General features: G+C 45.4%; 1 protein-coding gene across 2 annotated transcripts; it reads right to left on the minus strand.

The window, feature by feature from the left end:
- Positions 1-1,334: 1,334 nt before the first annotated feature.
- Positions 1,335-13,286, minus strand: LOC136531370 (TOM1-like protein 9). 2 transcript variants are annotated; one of them, XM_066524034.1, is made up of 10 exons: positions 13,054-13,286; positions 10,926-11,004; positions 8,545-8,643; positions 8,267-8,380; positions 7,837-8,000; positions 7,181-7,262; positions 6,895-6,980; positions 3,243-3,419; positions 2,605-3,104; positions 1,335-2,115 (listed from the first exon to the last, which is right to left on the minus strand). In XM_066524034.1, exons 1-10 carry the CDS (start codon positions 13,155-13,157, stop codon positions 1,496-1,498), a joined length of 2,025 nt encoding a protein of 674 aa, XP_066380131.1. In that variant the 5' UTR covers positions 13,158-13,286; the 3' UTR covers positions 1,335-1,495. The 2 variants fall into 2 exon arrangements, with proteins under 2 accessions (XP_066380131.1, XP_066380132.1); XM_066524035.1 differs by lacking the exon at positions 10,926-11,004 and having other exon boundaries at positions 13,054-13,172.
- Positions 13,287-20,015: the final 6,729 nt, after the last annotated feature.

Consider the following 20,015-nt stretch of genomic DNA (forward strand, 5'->3'; position numbering starts at 1 on the left):
ACTCAAAAGGAGTAACTTTTGTAGCACCATGCCTAGATATGTGAGGTGCCCATAGAGCTACATGAGGCTTAAACGAACAAACAATTAATCATGTGCCAGGATTGCTTTCACGCCGGGATAATCCATGGGGATTGGGCCCGAACCCACCCGTTCCCGGCCCAAACGAACAAGCCTTAATCAACACTCCCGCATCCCTAATAGTTGCTCGTGAGTTCTTTCTCTCCCTCCGTGACTCCACCGTACTCGTTTTAAGGCCATAAAAACAGCGGCTCCCTTAATCAACGCTTGCACGTCTATAACAGTTGCGGTGCGCGAATTCCTTCCTCTCCCTTTGTGACTTCGCACCGGAGGATTCATCGACCTCCACTCTCCAACCCTTCCCCATCTGCCACCAGCCTCACCTACCACCGACGACCAATGGCACCTACCGTCGGCCACACCGCCCACCAATCGCCATCGCCACCGTCAGCTATCCTCAACCCTCATCGAATAAGGATGAAGCGAACCTCTTAGCCCCATGGCCAACTCCGCCCACCTGATGTACCTCGTCACCCGCTTGTGGCACCTTGTCACCTCACTCTCCGCCTACCAACCCACCTATTCGACCGCCACCACAGGGCCCTCCTCCTTCTAAGGCCGTCGGGCATGGAGAAGCCCCCTAAAAACTTAAACCTAACAATCATCGGAGAGAAGGAAGGCGAGTCATGCATGCATGCAGAGAGGAGGGAGACGAGGCACACCTCAAAATCTGCCTTGTCCAATCTCAGGACAGCACGTGTCCGAGCACTACTTTCAGTAGCAGCAACACGCGTCGAGCACTACTTTCAGTAGCAGCGGCACGCGTCAAATAAGGATCGGTGCAAATAGGAGAGGTTTCCTGATAGCCAATTGTAGTAGATAACAAATAATTGAGCAGACGCAACAACGGCCCAAGCAAAACCTATAGAACACGAACAGGGTCTGGCATTCAGAAGTCGTATGCCAGAATAACCAGGAGAGGAGACAGCATACTGGACTCCTTTTTTTTTTTTGCTCCATTTATATGTACATAAGATATTAAGGCTACAGAATAATACTCCCTCCATCCCAAATTGTAAGTCATTCCAAGAATCTTGGAGAGTCAAAATTTTTCAAGTTTGACCAAATTTATATAACAAAATAATAATATTTATCATACCAAGTAAGTATCATTAGATTCTTCATTAGTTATATTTTCATATTATACCTATTTGATGTCATCAATCTTTGTGTTTTTCTCTATAATTTTAGTCAAACTTAAAAAAGTTTGACTCTCCAAGATTCTTGGAATGACTTACAATTTGGGATGGAGGGAGTAGTAAACAAACTATAATTTCTTGAAAAGATGTAAACAATCGCTATCAATCTCAGAATCTACAAATCTCGCCCACTACTTTCCAATAGGAAAAAAAATCCACAAATTTATATACTATAAGCAGAAGGTACCCCCATGGAACTTGTAAGCACCGGCTCATCTTTACAAGTTACCAGCCTTGTTGGACGCAGTTTTACTAGGCTTTGTTTTGGCAATGCTAACAAGATCACTAAAGAGCGAATCTTCAGGTCTGCTTGGCCTGTTATGCTGCTGGAGGGAAGACGAGGCGGGTGTGCCATACAGACTGTTGTCTTGCATCGAGAGGCCATTCATCCTCTGAGAAAGATCATTTGCACTAGCATATGCATATGCAGCATTCGGAACATAGTAGCCTCCAGGCTGCTGACCATAGCCATAGCCTGTCATCTGGCCACTAAACATCTGTTGCTGGTAGACAACTCCAGCCATTTGCTGGGGATAAATGCCTACTGGTTGGTTGCCTTGCACTGGCGGATACATTCCTCCATCCTGTGTATTTTGTGTAGCATATGGTTGTTGAGCTAGTCCGGGCTGGAACTGCCCTCCTGGTTGTCCAGTTGGCATTAGTTGCGATGGTAACACTTGCTGCCCAGGATGTGTAATTTGGACTGGCTGGGGTTGACTAACTCCAAATTGTGGCAGAGCTGACAACCCACCAGGATGATCAGCTTCTAATTGCTCAGTTTCTGCAGGCAGAGCTTCCCAGGGTGGTGGTGGAAGGTCGTTGCTTTGTTCATCTTGACCTGTCAAGGACCAATCGCCAATAGTTTGACTATCTGAGGACGAAAACTTCTACATGAAGAAACAAAAAATCTACATAGAAGTACTTCACAAACAGAAAATTTAATCTGCTTGATGCTAAACTTTATCTTGTGCTTTGTTTAGCGTTGAGGTAAATTGTGCTGATTTTGTTTTTTGGAACTTGCTTTAGAAATTTTAGAGTTTGGCTAATTGCTTTTCATTTAAAATACTAAGTTGTAAAATGGAGACATTGCATCTCAATTTACCCAAAAAATGTATCACAGTTCTATGGCACAAAAGCTTGAAATATTAGGAAATAAGAGACGCATACACACAGCAATTGTAATCTGATCCAGAAAAAAGTTAGGGAGTAAAACAATTACCTAGCTCTGTTTTTAACACTTTAGGGACAAACTAATAGAACAAACAAAAATAATACTAAGATACTTGTACATACTAGAAGCTTAAATTAAAAGAGACAGTGTTAGTACCATAATTCGGTGCCTGCTGTGGTGGAATCATTCTATGGGCAAACTGCCCATTCCATGAACTTGCTGAGGTTAAGTTAGAGCCTTGATCATAGGGTGTCATTGTATCTGAATTTAAGCCATTAGCATATGGTGAAGGATAGTGTGGTAGAACAGGTTGCTGTGGAGCAGGATAGGCTTGTACTGATGGATTAGGATTTGTGTTAGATATAGAAAGTATGGTAGGGTTCTGGCTGGTGTTATTGATAGCATTGCTATCTGAAAACATGTCTAAAAGGTCTAAAGTACTGGGGCTTGACGAAGCTGAAGTTGCAGGCTGAGTCACTATAGGAACAAGAGCTTGGGAATGAACAGGTTCTGGTTTGAAGAACTCATCACCACTAAGTAAGTCAATATTTGTGGTAACAGCTGATTCTCCATAAGACTTTGAAGCACTTGATGATGGCGGTGCAGGAAGTGCTAACTGCTCAAATGGAGTCACACTACTGGCAACTTTAGCAGACCTGACAGGTTCATAGTGTTCATAGGAAAAGTCAGTCAAAGAATAATTCTAAGATACTCTTTCGAGGGTTACTAAACCCTCATCAGCTAAAGGATTATTTCAGCTAGAGTAATAACATGTGAGAAGGACACAACAGAACCTTTGGTCTGCCTCCTTTGTCAGCTCGGGCTTCGTTGGAGAACTGTCTGCGTGGGCTGGGACTGATTTCGGTTTTTCTACTTGAACGGCTATGCCAGCAGCAATTGCATCGTGTTTTGCTAAAACACGCTGTAAATCATCATTCAATGAAAGGCCCTGACTTAATAGGTCCTCGTCCCTGTTGCCATTAAATGTATGGAAAGAATTAGAAACTATTCCACTCTTACATGAAAACAAGCACAGGAAATTCAAAGGATGATAGTAAAACATGTTTTGAATATCCAGTTCAAAGGAAGTAGAAGTAGAGCAAGGGTTTGTTTGCTCGATGACCCCAACTGGCCACACCTAAGCTCCGGCTGGCACAACATGCGGCAAGTTGTGGCACAGAAAAAGTATGCCAAACGCAAAGGCAAGCTATCTAACTATCTACACGAAACCCTGAAGCACCACAGAACTTCTTGTGTCATGTTAGAGTTCAGTTAGCCAACCAAACAGAGAGCTAAAGAATGGCAAAGCTGCGGCAGGTGAGTTGTGGTGTGTTGCTGTTGGCAACCAAACACACCCTTAAAACATTCTCATACAGCCGGTGTGCTGTAAGCTGTGTCCATTTGGGCATGTAACTAGTAGTCGCTCAGTGAATATCAAGGTTTTGCATTGTTTGATGCTGCACAGTTCTTGGAACGATCGTTCTGACATCGTGCTGTGCAGGCTAAGCATTGCTCAGATGCGTTGGCACGTTTTTGTTTGATTTCAGTTCCATGGTTAAATCTCTGAACGAGCATGCTTGGGTTGCAAGGTGATACCAGAGGAGTGTGTTGTTTCTCAACATAAGCTTTTGGTGGCAGACTTTCGTTTTTAGGTGCGTGCCCGTAGGGATAAACAAGCTAAGATTGAAAGAACAAAGTGGTGGAAACTGAAAGGGGAGACGTCAGAGGTATTCAGGGAAAGGGTTATCAAAGAGGGCTTTTGGAAGGAAGAAGAGGACATAAACAACATGTGGGAGAAGATGGCAACCAACATTCGGAAGGTGGCCTCAGAGGTGTGTGGAGTAACCAAAGGAAGTGGAGGCGAGGCTAAAGATACTTGGTGGTGGAACGAGGAAGTCCAAAGGGCTATTAAGGAGAAGAAAGAGTGCTATAGACGCTTGTACCATAACAGGAGTGTGGACAACATAGAGAAGTACAAGGTGGCAAAGAAGACTGCAAAGCGAGCTGTAAGTGTGGCAAAGGGTAGAGCGTACGAGGATCTTTACCAACGTTTGAGTACGAAGGAAGGAGAGAAGGACATTTATAGGATGGCTAGGGTTCGTGAGAGAAAGACAAGGGACTTCAACCAAGTTAAGTGCATTAAGGATGAAAGGGAGCATCTCTTGGTGAAGGAGGATGAGGTCCGACATCGATGGCAAGAGTATTTTGACAAATTGTTCAATGGTGAGAATACGGACACAACCTTTCAGTTGGATGACTCTTTTGATGACACCAATAGGCGCTTTGTGCAGAGAATCCAAGAACCTGAGGTCAAAGAGGCGTTGAAAAGAATGAAAGGAGGTAAGGCGATGGGACCAGATGGTATCCCAATCGAGGATTGGAGATGCCTCGAGGACATAGCTATAGTATGGCTAACCAAGCTGTTCAACCATATTTTTCGATCGAACAAGATGCCTGATGAGTGGAGAAGTATATTGGTACCGATCTACAAGAATAAAGGAGATATTCAAAGTTGTACTAATTACCAGGGAATTAAGTTGATGAGCCATACTATGAAGCTATGGGAGAGAGTTATCGAGCATCGCTTGAGAGCAATAACGCGGGTCTCTATGAACCAATTTGGTTTCATGCCCAGAAGGTCAACCATGGAAGCCATTTTCTTAATAAGACAAGTTATGGAGCGGTATAGGGAGAAGAAGAAGGACCTACACATGGTTTTTATTGACTTGGAGAAGGCTTATGATAAAATACCAAGGTATGTTATGTGGTGGCCTTTAGACAAACATAAAGTCCCAACGAAGTACGTCGGGCTCATTAAGTACATGTACAACAATGTTGTGACTAGAGTTCGAACAAGTGATGGAGACACAGATGACTTCCCGATTAGGATAGGACTACATCAAGGGTCAGCTTTGAGCCCTTATTTGTTTGCCTTAGTGATGGATGAGGTCACAAGGGGGAGGTCACAAGGGACATACAAGGGGACATCCCTTGGTGCATGCTTTTCGCGGACGATGTAGTGCTAGTTGATGAAAGCCGGACAGGAGTGAATCAGAAACTGGAGTTATGGCGGGGGACTTTGGAGTCCAAAGGTTTTAGACTCAGTAGAATTAAAACTGAGTATATGAGATGTGACTTTGGCACTACTACTCGAGAGGAGAAAGATATTAGTTTGGAAGGTCAAATAGTGCCTAGGAAGGATACCTTTCGATATTTAGGATCAATGCTACAGAGAGACAGGGATATTGACGAAGATGTTAACCATAGAATCAAAGCAGGGTGGATGAAGTGGCGGCAAGCATTTGGTGTCTTATGTGACAAAAGGGTACCACAGAAGCTAAAAGGCAAGTTTTATAGGACGGCGATTAGACCTGCTATGTTGTATGGTGCAGAATGTTGGCCTACGAAAAGATGACATGTTCAATAGATAAGTGTCGCAGAAATACATATGTTGCGTTGGATTTGCGGTCATACAAGAAGAGATCGAGTTCGGAACGATGATATACGTGATAGATTAGGGATAGCACTAATTGAAGAAAAACTTGTCCAACACCGGTTGAGATGGTTTGGACATGTCCAACGGAGACCTCCAGAGACACCGGTGCATAGTGGAATCCTAAACCAGGATAGTATTGTGAAGAGAGCCAGAGGAAGACCGAAGTTGACTTGGGTAGAGACAATAAAAGGAGACTTGAAAGGATGGAATATACCCAAAGACTTAGCCTTAGATAGGAGTGCTTGGAAGACAGCTATTCACGTGCCTGAACCTTGATTGCTTCTGCTGGGTTTCAACTCTAGCCTACCCCAACTTGTTTGGGACTTAAAGGCTTTGTTGTTATTGTTGTTGTTGTTGGTTAAATCTCTGAACGCTTTTGTAATTTCATTGATGTAATGTAATAAAATTTGGGATTCCCGTTGTGGGAAAAAAAGTAGAGTAAAAACATTCAAACAGATTTTCAGCAAAGAATGCAGACCCCACAAAAGTCATGTGCATCATGTACAACATGCTCTAATATACTCCGTCCATTCCAAATTGTAAGTCGTTTGGCTTTACTAGATACATACCTTTTACTGTGTATCTACACAGCGTATATTTGGTGCAAAGCAAAAGCTATAACTAGAAAAGCTCTCACTTACATTTTGGAATGGAGGGAGTAGAAAAAATATATGATGTACCGTGTAAACAAAGCATACTGCTTTTCACAAAAAGTAGTTATATTTTTACTATGGTCCATAATACATTATTATTAAAAAAAGGGTTGTGTCAATTCCCATTCCAATAAGGATTTCGGCTGAACAAATTTTATTTCTCCCTGTTAAGTTCGGGTACACAAACATGAAAGAGTAGTTTGGTGGTTCAAATCCAAATCCTAAGTTTCAACAATTAATTTCATTTAGTTTGTATATATACTGGTTGAAAAAGCATAACATGAAGCAGTGACTTACGACGTTGAGTTGACAAGTTGCACCACTCTTTGCTTGTATGAACGGCATTGGTCCACAAGGTCCACAATGACCTCCTGCCTTAGACCCTGCATGTTGACTACTATTTAGAAATCCAGGGATGACTAGAACTTCTGCAACTGTATGGTCCAGTTGAACAATCTGGAACATGTCAACATATAACCCAGTTTTAAGGAAAGAAATCCTCAAGGAAAATGGGAAGGTCATCTCATGATTTTACTAGACGTGTGTAATTACCGAGGGTAAGTAAGCACAAGGTAGAAAATACCTCTCTGTTACCAGGATCAATAGCATTTAACATCTCTGCAAGAACATCCATGACCCCACGTGCATTCTGAATTTCTGTCAGGCTGGCAATAGAAAGACAACGTTATTTTGAAACTTCCTTTAGAAAGGAAATTCATCAAATAAACAAGGCATAGCTAATCATAACAATGATTCAATTATAACCTTATAGAATTGGTGCACAGAAGGGATGAGCTGCAATGTATAGAAAGAAAATAGAAAAGCTATGGAAAGTTTATGCAATAGAAATAGAAATTCACAGTTTTTTTTCTCGAACACACAGGAGGGCTGCATATCATTATATTATAGAAGAAAAAGAGGGGAGAAGAGAAATTCACAGATTTGAACAGCCATAAAAAAATATCCATGCATATTCTTGTATATTCCCATTAAGCCAGCCCTACCAATTTCAGAAATAATCTTAATTAATGGGAGCTGAAACTACAAATATTCTGCAAATGTAATCCCAATGATCTTAAAATCCTTTTGGTAGGCTGCACGATATATATGGAGAAGGAAGGCATGAGAACGCTTAATTTTGTCGTAACTGTAATCCCACAGATAATGCACATATACTGCATTAGTTCTAACATTAATTCCATGGATATTAATATATGGGGTAAAGAAAAGCAAATGTACCTTAATGCAGGCACTTCTGGTGCAGAAGAGGATTCAGGCACATCTTGTCGATAATCAGTGTTACGCAATGCAGGAGGTGGATAGTTCCTTAGAGGCTGTGTCTGTGGAGGAGTATAGATTGGCACGGTACTCTCCGGCCTTTGAGGAAATACAGCTCCAGCACGCTGATAAATCAAATCAAAAGTACGATGAGTTCTTGCTATAAATACTAGGTAAAGTAATACTTTGAAGATGATGAAAATACTAGGTAAAGTAGCTAAACCAGGAAAATGTTCCATTTATTTGTGCTATTGCAATATTCCAGATGGTGAAACAAACACCACTTACTTTCTACTAGTAAACTTTTTGTTTGTTAGTACTTGACACCACATATAATGCTATAAAATATGGTCGAATTTATGCCAGAAAAACAAAATGTGACAACATTTACCAGCATCTCTTGATATGCTGCGTAATACTGGGGATATCTTGCACGGGCACCACCAAAAGCTTCTTGCCAAGTGTCTATCAGAATTAGTATCTTCTCTTTGACGTGATAGTCAGGCTACAGATCACACGAAATAACAGATGAGATGTTATTTTATTACTGAATAGGGTTACCCAGAAAACACAAGCCCAGAAATTTGTTTGCCAAGGATTCAAATATGCGTGTCCATGTCGAAGTGGCAGGTAAGAATGATACAGGAGAATATTAAAAGGCATTTGCACCTTCTTCTTAGCTATCTTCACCATTTCATGAAGTATATCCTTCTCAGCAACTTGCATATGAACAAAATCACCACAATTTTTAATCAAGGTCTCCAGCAACTGAAAAGGAAAAGGGAAACAGCAGTAGTAGCTTAGTACAAGCTTACTGAGTAAAGTGTTGCCTGCTTTCAAGTATGAAGTATGAACAACAGCCCCAAACTATCAGATTAAATTTCAGAAACTAACATTGTTCGATTATGTATCTCTGGGAGAACGAGCGTATGCTGAGACCGATGCAAGAGGATATACATAAGATAAAGCAGTAAAACAGGAAGCCTAAGGTTTTAGAGATAATAAACATAGTTACATTACATAGGACAATATGTTATCCCGGTGAATATTTTCTTGTCATGCAGTATCGTTTTTTACAATGCCAGAGAATTTTCTTGATGATAAAACAAAGAATAACAAAGTTACATTAATCATTACACAACCAACAACAGTCAGTCCTACAAACATGGTGTTTACCGATCTATATCTGTATCTATATCTCTTATAATCCTAAACCCCACTAACATTCTATCTCCACATGCAATATGTCCACCTCAGCAGTCCACTAGCACAAGTAATTACAACTCACTAGCACATGCAATTGTGATATCCACGTCAGCGAGACACGTCATCCACTAACATAAATTTAGCTGTCCACATCAACATGCCACATCATACACCAACATTAATTTATAGTAGTTTATCCCTTTATATAAGTAATTATATCTAGTCTAATTTCATTCTAAATCATTCACAATTCCTGCAGCAATGCGCGGGGTATGCTTCTAGTTATCATTAATGCAAAAGCCTTAGAATACTACTGAATCATCCTTGATAATGCAAAATCCTTAGAACACAAGTAGATGCTGATTGCAGCCTCCACTAATGTCTTTTAGCTATAGCATATTTGTAGTCGTTATCACACAATGTGTTCTTTAACAATTGTACTATTTAACTACCATCACGGTTTGCTGATTTTGAACGCAATGGCAGGAGCTCTGTCTTTCAATTAAGATAGAGAAAGAAAGTTTATGTACAAGCAAGGACAAACGAGATTATGGTTACACCCCCCCATAAGCATGTAAGCTAAACATAATCGAGTGCTCTCTTCCTTTGCTGCTCTATGTCTTCCTTTATCCTTGCGGCTACTTGTGTCGCCGTTTGTATCTTGTTGTCGAAAATTCTCCTATTTCTCTCTTTCCATATATTCCAAAAGGTGTAGATTACCACCCCGTTAAGCCGCCTACGCTCAGATTTTGGCACTTTCATTGCCGCATCATCCCATCATGACCTGATATGGGTGGGGTCAACCTGGGGCTGTTGCTGCAGTTGAGTGAAGTTTTCCCACGAGAGGATTTGATCCCAAACCACCTTAGCGAAAGGGCAACAAAGGCATAGGTGTAGGCTTGTCTCTAAGGGACCGTTGCACAGCACGCATTGTTGTTGGTGTGGCCACCCTCTCTTTTGTAGGTTTTATGCTGTTAGAATTTTATCTTGCACTAAGATCCAGGCGAAGATCTTGCATCTGTTCTCCACACACGCTTTCCAAATCAAGTCCGTACGGAAGGGGACAAGCGAACCTCTGAATTGGATTCTGTAGGCCGAGCGGGTGGAGTAATTCCCATCCTTGGTCCAACGCCAGGAGATGGTGTCCTGGACGCCCTGTTGTAGGTGCACGTCCTGTATTCGTATCCAAAGGGACACAAACTCCTCTATGTGGATAGCGAGGTGATTTTCCTTCGTAGCTTATGCATCCAATTGTTGTTCTGGAGCTCTTGTTGCACCGTTCGGTTTGTCCTTGAGACTAGGCGGAACAAGTTCGGTGCTAGGTACCTAGGAGCTTGTCCATTCAGCCAACTGTGGTGCCAAAACTTAGTCTTTGCACCATCCCCCAAAGATATAATGATTGAGTTGAAGAGGAGACGATCATCATCCGAACATGGAAGCTCCAAGCCGCTCCAAGACTTGGAGTCATCCACCCATTCTTGCCAAAGCCATCGCAACCGGAGGGCTCGCCCAAATCTCTCAAGGTCAGGGATGCCTAAACCGCCCAGATCAGTCGTCCACCCACAGTTTGCTGATCACACCAGTTAAATCAGAATTTACATGCTAACCAACAAAATGAACTAAAATCATAACCAGAGCTAGAATTGATGTAATTACTATGGGATAAATGAGCCATTGATCGACTGATATAATGAAGTAAAGCTGAAAGATGCATGCAAATTTTCATCTTTATGAACATATGCACAATAGAGAAGGCTACTCTGCCAGTCTGTACATGACAAAATGGCAACTGATGGTTCATGTGCAAACAGAAGATATCAAACCAATTGCAGAATGGTATTTACCGTTAATGCAAGAAGCTGGACCTTTGAGTTCTTGTGCCCAATCCGTTTCTTGATAGTCTTCACTACATCTTTGGCTTGCCTATGTGAAATATGAAAGTATGAGAGAACAACCTGAACTACATCTTTGGCTTGACTATGAAATATTCACAAGACGCCACTAGTAAACATTACAGCTCCTCCCCAACCCCAAACCTGAAAAAAACACACACAATCTAACAGCAGAATAGAAGAAAATAATGCTCCATTCGAGTTACAGACTCCCTTTAGCTTTAGAAAATCAATGCTACCCACTCTCGCTTTCTATTGATTCACAAAGCATACAAATAAAGTTCAACTTAGCAATAGATCAAGAGTTCCATATCTCCCAGCTGTCACCATATAAGATTACATTTTTTTTTTTTGAAAATGCAGGAGAGATGCGTTTCATTGTATTAAAGAGAATTGGTGGTCCTCAACAGGATCCTCACTCATACGGGGACCAAATATGAGTGAGGCAATTACACACACTCAAAACTTTTCCACATAGCTAACACACACGACTCAACTGCCCTATAGATTGCAAAAGTAAGTCCTAACCCCTGCAGTTTCTTCGCACCAGCCATGCACCATAAGCCGTGCTCATCCTTCAGTTCACATAAAATTGTGTTAACCGAAGGAGAAGCCCCCTCAAACACACAAGCATTTCTATATTTCCAAATAGTTCAGGCGCCAAGAATAATTAGAGTGTTCACTCCTTTTTTGTGCTCCTTTTTTACTCTTCTCATCGTCTTGCACCACCAATCTGCAAAGCTCCTTTCATTTTGACAGGGGACTAAATCTGTTAGCTCCAACGGATGGAGCAATCTGAACCATATAAGATTACAATGAGACAGTTCCGGGAGAATAACAAGAACTCCATGGTTGCTCAAATATTGCATGTTTTGTTTCTACCACTCCATGCTTCTGCTTACTATCATACTGCCATCTTTAGGTAGGGCCTGTTTAGCAGAGCTCCAGCTAGTGTCCCTAGCTCCAAAATTTTGTGGAGCTAGCAAGCTGGGGGTAGACCAGGGGAATTTGGGCGAGCCTTATCATTCCACTTTAGACTGAAATGACCTGAGCCACTTTATCTGAGCCTACAAACTTCAAATCCAAGATGGGCTAGAATCCTGCCAAATAGCACTTCAGTCACTATACTGAGCACGTGATTGTTTGACTCGTAATCTCATATTCTTATAACCCTTCAGATTAGTAATTTGTATTATCCAGAAGAAAATCTTTAGGTGTAATGAAGGAGACACTGTCATCAATAATAGTCAGCATGTGGTACCAACTTTTTTTAATATTTATGGTCTATAAGTGAGGGCAGAAAGTGGACAAGCTCGCTCTTTCACTATAATGTCCAACATGCAGGATGCAGGCAAAGGTGGAGCCATGGCCCGGCCATCCCAGGAGGTTGGCCGGGATCATCGATGAAGTTCAAAAGAAAATTTTCTTTGTACTCCCTCTGTTCCGAATTGTAAGTCGCTTTGGCTTTTCTAGATTCATAGATTTTACTATGCATCTAGACGTAACATACATCTAGATGCATAGCAAAAACTATGTACTTAGAAAAGCCAAAACAACCTACAATCTGAAATGGAGGGAGTATCAAAGAAGCACACTGTACTTTGTTAAGTAAATAATTTTATATAATAAAGATTGTCAGGGCTCCTAAAAGCTTGTAGCTCCGCCACTAGATGCAGGGTATACCACAGCTCTCCCAGGAGCTGTTATTGAAATATTCCAAAGCCTGAATATTTAACCATAAATAAGGAGACAACAAATTTTGTTTCCTCACCTAGTGAAAACAAACCCCACGTTGCTTTATCCGATGAACAAAGTAATAGAACCACAACACAAAAAAGAACCTCGCCTGAGTTTGAGAGGGCCAACTGGACTGATCATCAACAGCCCCCCGCTGTTAAACCTACTTTACCGCAGAGCCTCAAACCAGCTGCCTATCCAAAAGAATGGCTACGATATCACCACAAAATTTCGCGGCACCACGTCCCCAATCACGCGCTGAGCACTTAGCCAGTCGCCGCCGGCAGGTAAACAACGCGCGAAGGAAACGACAACCAAAAGGAGCGGGAGGAAAGGCGCTCACGAGGGGTCGTGGTTGAGGATGTCGCACATCTCAAGGTTGAGAGACCAGTCGGGGCCGATGAGCGACTCGCTCGTCGCGCGCTCCACCAGCACCGATTGCGGCATCGCGCAATTATTCCCGCTTCTTGATCGGCGGAAGAGTAGGCGGCGGGGAACCCTAGGCGGCGAGTTCCCCTTCTTCCTCCGCGTTTGTTTGGGCGGCGCCTTTCCGGTCGGTCAGAGAAAGCAGGCGAGGACGAAAATAAAATTGAGCGATTTTTCGGGGTTCGAATCGTCTCGGATGTCCCGTGTCCGTGCGAGGCCCACATGCCAGAGACCCGGGGATGACGAGATTTTCCAAAATTGGGTTCGGTTAGTTGATCCCAGCAGGGACTGTCCTCGCCACATGAAATTTGCTGGAACAAGTGTTTTATGCTGCGTGGGATACCATGTGCGCGTTGCCTTATAAGGAAAACATTATGTAAACTCAATACATTTTAGATTGGACTCTATATCATTGATAGATGTGAACTTAGTATATTTTAGAATAATCTCTACTATAATGGATCAATTAAAATTATATTAGATCCCCAGAGAAAACGTTCCTGCTAACAGCCTTCAACTATTGTACACCCAGCAAAATGCACATAAGAATTTGTCTACATTAAAATTAAGGGCTAATAAAATACATAAACCAAATCCAATAGCTAAGATTGATGCCAGGCTTCTAACGCGGCCGCTCCTGCATGCACAACTTTCCCTCTTCCCCATGCAACTCCGACTCCTCCGCTCCCATCTCTGACTCCTCCTCTCCCATCTCCTCCCCTCTACCGAGGCGACGGTGGGTGTAGGGCGACGGTGCTACCGCGGTCGGTGCACTGACGCGAGCAGGCCCCGATGCCCCACTACCATCAGCCTGTTCGGCAGCTCGTATCTGGCTTATAAGCCTTGACTTATCAGCCAACGAACAATATTTTTCTCTCACACCAAACCAGCTAGTAGTACTTTTCAACCATGGCTTATAAGCCAATCTAACCGAAACAAACAGTCTGCATTGCGGCGAAGCTCCGGCATGGCCACGCTGGTGCACGAGCAAGCGAGGACAGGGCCAAGCCACGCCACCGCGCTTGGGGACCACGTGGGTGTGGGCGGACGCTCGGGGGCGACGAAGGCAAAGCCGTGAGCGCGATCGGGAGCAAAGAAACACCCGACAACGTGAAGCGGAGGAGGGTGAGAACATCGGAGTTCGGCGATGTCGAAGTGGCAGGGACCGCTGAAACACCGAACTGCTACTCGTGGAAGCCGAACCTTGGCCAGAAGATCAACAAAACCATAAGCTCTAATGCTTCCTAAGGCAAAATTTTTGGGACTGGTATTTTTTTTTGCAATCATGGGCTAATTTTGTGTGTTGCTCTTGGATTGAATATCAATTTCCCCAAACTGTTTCAGATTACTTGGTCATTGTGGCATGCCTGTCTGTGTGTTACAATTAGCAAATTGGTATGTCTATGGTTTTCACATATTCTTTTTTTCTGTATCTTATAATCATGTTGGTGTAGTATGATAATTTTGTGGTCATATTTTACCTATAGTGTTTTAGAGTGCGCACGAGCCTTCATCTTGGCATTCAGATCCAGGAGTTACTCAGGTTTGACCTGGCGACTACATGCTTCACATATTGCAGGAAAAAATTTAAAAAGATCGTATTTTTGGATGCATGAAACCTAGGTTGTTACATTGGACCGAAGCCAAGCATGGGTACAGCAAAAGCCAAGTGCACCTTTGGGATGAGCCATATCTTTACAAAGTTTGCAATGATGGAATGTTGAGAAGGTGTGTACCCGTGGATGAAGGAATCAAGATCATAGAGAAATGTCATGGAGCAGAATATGGAGGCCACTATGGAGTATTCAGAACCCATGCAAAGATTTGCGAAGTGGTTTATACTGGCCATCCATGTACAACGATACACAAGATTATGTCAAGAAATGTGCAAGGTGCCAGAAGCACCGTAACATTCCGTAATTCCGTGTAATAGAAAAATCCTAACTTTTTAAATTTTTTGCTTGAATGTGTGTTGCATATAAATTTAGGACAAACATAAGTCAAAATGTTTTCCCTTCCCGCCCCAATTCAAAATCCAAGCTTTAAAACTTTTACAACGAACCACTTGTCATGAAGTTGGCCAGGCCAAGTCAACAAGGTGACAAGGGGAGTTTTTCAAATAAAATGTTTTGGAGATAAATTAAAACTTTGGTTGAATTCGAGCCGCACTCGAATTCAACGTGTAATCCCTTCACTTGATTTATTATTTTCTAAAACAAAAACCTAACTGTCGACAGAATATCGTTGGCAGTCCACCGAGTGGTATCCCGCGATGGTAGATTTGTTGGTGGGGGTGCGCGTAATCAGGAACCGGATGGTGACACAAGACGCACAGACAGCGATTTAGATAGGTTCGGGCCGTCTGATCGACGTATTACCCTACGTCCTATGTCTTTGGTGTATTGTATTAAGATGTAGTAGATAGATCTAGATGGATCGTGTCCGCTAGGGGACCCCTGCCTCTCCTTATATAGTCTGGAGGGGCAGGGTTACAAGTAAAGTATCCTATTTGGTACTATATAATGTCTTGCGGTGCACGCCGAGCAGCGCCGTGCATGCCTTGATCTTGTGGGCCGGGCCACCTCTGATGGTGCGGCTCATGTCTTGGGGGTCATACCCTCATAGCTAGTCCCCGAGCCTGACAGTAGGTGATATAGTCACGTGGTGCCAGAGTTAGAAAGTAGAAGACCAGCTGAGCAGGCAGCCAGTCCCCGGGCGTAGCCTCGAGATGAGAACAAGCACATTCACCGCAAGGTAAAGTGTGCCCACTTAGTCCCCGAGCCTGCTGGAAGATGGAGAATGAATCTTGTAGAGGGTCAAAGGAAAAGAAGTCTGAAAGCTTACTGACGTCGTCTGACATGCGCGTATCAAGACCCCAGACATGCTGCCTAAGATCAGCACCCTAATTCGAACAGCATAGAGCTTGATAGCACACCAACCAGACGTAGCAAAATCTAACCACCAAGGGAGCACCGAGGAGTCCCCGGCGTCGCTGGCGATGACCGAGCACCAAGGAGCAAGGAGTCCCTAGCGTCGCTGGTGATGTCCGAGCATCGAGGAGCAAAGAGTCCCCGGCATCGTTGGCAATGTCCGAGCATTGAGGAGTGAGGAGTCCCCGATGTCACTGGCAATATCCAAGCACCGAGGAGCAAGGAGTCCCCGGTGTCGCTGGCGATGATCGAGCACCGAGGAGTCCCCGGCGTAGGCGGCGATATCCGAGCACCGAGAAGTCCTCGGCGAAGCGATGTTCGAGCGCCGAGGAGTCCCCAACGAAGCTAGCGAGGTCCGAGCACCAAGGAGCGAGGAGTCCCCGGCGTCGCTGGCGATGACCGAGCACCGAGGAGCGAGGAGTCCCTAGCGTCGCTGGCGATGACCGAGCACCGAGGAGCGAGGAGTAACCAGCGTCACTGGCGATGACCGAGCACCGAGGAGCGAGGAGTCCCTGGCATCGCTGGCTAGCGATGACCGAGCACCGAGGAGTGAGGAGTCCCCGGCGTTGCTGGTGATGTTCGAGTACCGAGGAGTGAGGAGTCCCCGGCGTCGCTGGCGATGACTGAGCACTGAGGAATGAGGAGTCCCCGGCATCGCTGGCGATGTCCAAGCACCGAGGAGCGAGGAGTCTTCAGCGTCGCTGGCGATGACCGAGCACTGAGGAGCGAGGAGTCCCCGATGTCACTAGCGATGACCGAGCATCGAGGAGCGAGGAGTCCCTGGTGTCGCTGGCGATGACCGAGCACCGAGGAGCGAGGAGTCCCCGACGTAGGCGGTGATGTCTGAGCATCGAGGAACAAGGAGTCCCTAGCATAGGCGGCGAGGTCCGAGCACTGACGTAGCTGACGACGTCCGTGCGGTGAAGTGTGCCTACTTAATCATCGAGCACGAAGAATCTGAGCACTGAGGAGTAACTGGCGTAGCTGCGCGATGAAGCACGAGCGGCAAACAGTCTGGTCAACTGGTCGGCGGTGAAGTGAGCATTGAGTAGAAGCGACCGGTGAACAGTCCGATCACTGGTCGGTGATGGAGTCCATGAACCGAGCGGTCCTACCAGTTGATCAATGGAGAAGCCCGAGCACTAGGTGGTCTAATCACCTGGACGATGATCCTGCAATACAAACATGTAGAACGGGTAGTACTTGATGTAAAAATAAATGAACTCTGGAGAAAAATCAGCAATGGTGATGAAATGGCATATGCAGTTCAGCGATCAGTTGGCGTGAAAATATATTTATGTTTAATATAAACCGCCCGAATAGTTAGTGTGTAGCTAAGTCTCTAGCCCTAGCTAGCTCGTTAACCATAACACGGAGCGCGGAGCTCATGCACGTGTAGGAGGAACATGTGTGACTAAGGAGCCGCTGCCGACCACCCATAACGCAGAGCGCAGAGCCCGTAGCACATGTAGGGAGGAGCCGGAGACAGCCATCTCTGGAGGCATCCGAGCATCAACATGACTATTCGAGGGTTTAGAAAATTGTTTGGAGAGCAAATATGGAGAAAACAGTTCGGAGAAACATTATGGCGATATACGAGGATCGGAGAATATTTAGAAGAATATTAAAGCATGACTTAGCTTTGGACGGAGCGTCTGGTCGGTGGCGTATGGCGTTGTCTGGTCGGCGTATATCGCCACTCCGAGCCCTGCCTCTCTTCCACCGTGACCAAGCCTCGCTGCGTTGGCCTTAGCGATCTTGCCCACAACGTCACCACGGCACCGCACCGCCACAGCCCTAAGCCAGGCCGCACGTCCGTCGATAAGCCCTTCACCGTGGCCAAAGTTCCCACCTTTACCACCTTGCTGTCATTTGGGACTGAGATCGACCTCCGTGCCATGTGCTCTACTTGACCGTCACAGGGAAGCCGCACACCACCTTGGCCTTGCCACCCTGCTCCCCGCTAGATTGCCTCAATCGGGCCACCACCTCGTCACCGAGCATGCCACAACAAGGGGAGCACCCAACATCCCTTGCCTTGCACCGTCATAGGCCACGTCGTGGCTCATCGCTAGTCGCAACCTACATGACGTCGCCGCCAGCGTGTGCTCTGCCTGCATCAAGTCGGCCTGCACCGCGCGATCATCAGTCACCAAGCCCTCGGTAAGCGCCCCTCAAGATCGAGCCTTTCCCTTTGGATGCCATGTCTGTCTACCGGCCATCAAGCTGCCACCATGGTAGAGCGCACAAGTCCAGCACGCCCACACGCTGACACGCACAAGCTGAGCCTTTTGGCATTCAATGAGCACCCACGGTGCGCCTTGGATGCCGACCATCGCCCTGCACCGTCCAAGACACCACCTTGCACCGGCCACCGTCCTCCAACCATAGCCATGGCGCGCACTCCGGCATGCGTGCCAGCCCAGCACACACGTGCGCTCGTGCAACGCGCCACCACACGCGCACTCATTGCGAGCACGGCACGCACACGGCCACCGTCGGGTGAACTCCATCGCTTCGGCACGAACATGACCTGGTCGCCACTGTCGGTCACCCGGACCACAGTCAAGTTAGTTGCTCTCCACCAATAGGCCCCCCTTGGATCTACATCCTGATCGGGGGCGCCCAACCCTAATATGGTTGGTGGACCCCTATCGTACAACACTATAAGAGAGTTGGGGATCAGGACTCTAACTATGAGGTTGACCTGAGCCACCGTGATCCACTGTCATAGCTAAACCTAATTCGATCTAAAGAAGGGTGCTGTCAGTGATGGGAAGCCCCACCGACTCCGTCGTCGCCTTTGCAGTGCACCACCGGGACGTTGTATCTCGCGTCGCCATAGGGACTACAACTACACTTCATCTCCGGTTGCTGCGGATGCACTAGCCACCAAGGTACACCAACAAATGTTCTTTTACCCACTAGATCTACACCTAGAGTTTAGAACTTCCTAACAATGGTATCAAAGGCAAGGTTGCTAGTGTGTAGATCTAGTATAGGGTAGAGAATTGAAAAGAAATCAAAGAGTAACAAGGGTTTGATACGGTTTGGATTGAAACCCTAACCGGGTAAAAGAAAATGAAAAGAGACCGAGGGGTGGCGGACGTCACTCAACTCCCGGTCACCACCGCCACCGAGTGGGGAAAGATGCCGCACTGCCATCTTCATCAACGCGTGGCAAGAAAAGAACAGAGTAGAGGTGAGAGATTCGGTTTTTGGATCTAAAAGAGGGTCACCGAGCCCCAACCCTAATAGGGTGAAGGAAGGAGTAAGAAGAAGGACTCGGCTTCAAGAAGAACCCAAATCCAAGCTCAAACCCATGAAGAACTTGCTGGGGAAGATGAACAGTGACTCTAGTGAGTCAAACCCTAACCCTAACTCACGCAAACAGCTCGGGGAAGAAGAATAGTATACAACCCTAACCCTAATCCCCAATCGACAAAGCTCCAAAAAGAAAAGAAAGAAGATCCAAAAGAGAAGAAGGGGAAGAGGGGAAGGGGCTTATCTCGCCGATCTCGAATCAAAACCGAGAGAAAAACCAAATCGGTTCAACTGAACCCTAACCCTAACTCACAACGAGGAAGGGGAAGAGAGCGATTCGGTACAAATAGAAAAGAAAAGAAATCAAATGAAAAAGATGAACCAAATCAAATCAGGGAACAACAATAGTGAACCCTAACCCTAGATTCCCAATTGGTTGAATCCGAGAAGAACAAACCAGACCCAAAATAGAAAGGGAAGAAGGGGAAGGGGAGGCCTGCCTCGACCACTGCTAACACTGCCGTAGTGCGGCTCGCCGGCGTGCAGGGAGAAGAAGGCCGAGCCAGGGGCGCTGCTCGCTGGGCTCTGGCCAAGGGGGCGCCGTAGCCAGATCGCTCGACGGCGGTGCACTCACCCTTGGGGAGCGCGCTCATCGGCGAGGGGCCCGCGACGGCGCCGAGGATCT

Source organism: Miscanthus floridulus, unplaced genomic scaffold (assembly GCF_019320115.1).
Source record: "Miscanthus floridulus cultivar M001 unplaced genomic scaffold, ASM1932011v1 fs_333_1_2, whole genome shotgun sequence".
In the NCBI taxonomy this organism is placed as follows: domain Eukaryota; kingdom Viridiplantae; phylum Streptophyta; class Magnoliopsida; order Poales; family Poaceae; genus Miscanthus; species Miscanthus floridulus.

Excerpts from the sequence above, each read along its gene's own strand:
- LOC136531370 (XM_066524034.1), bottom strand. The coding sequence starts at position 13,157 with ATGCCGCAATCGGTGCTGGTGGAGCGCGCGACGAGCGAGTCGCTCATC. Across the intron at positions 8,381-8,544 it reads TGAAGATAGCTAAGAAGAAG|CCTGACTATCACGTCAAAGA; the intron begins GTGCAAATGCCT and ends TGTGATCTGTAG. Across the intron at positions 3,105-3,242 it reads ACAAAGGAGGCAGACCAAAG|GTCTGCTAAAGTTGCCAGTA; the intron begins GTTCTGTTGTGT and ends TGAACCTGTCAG.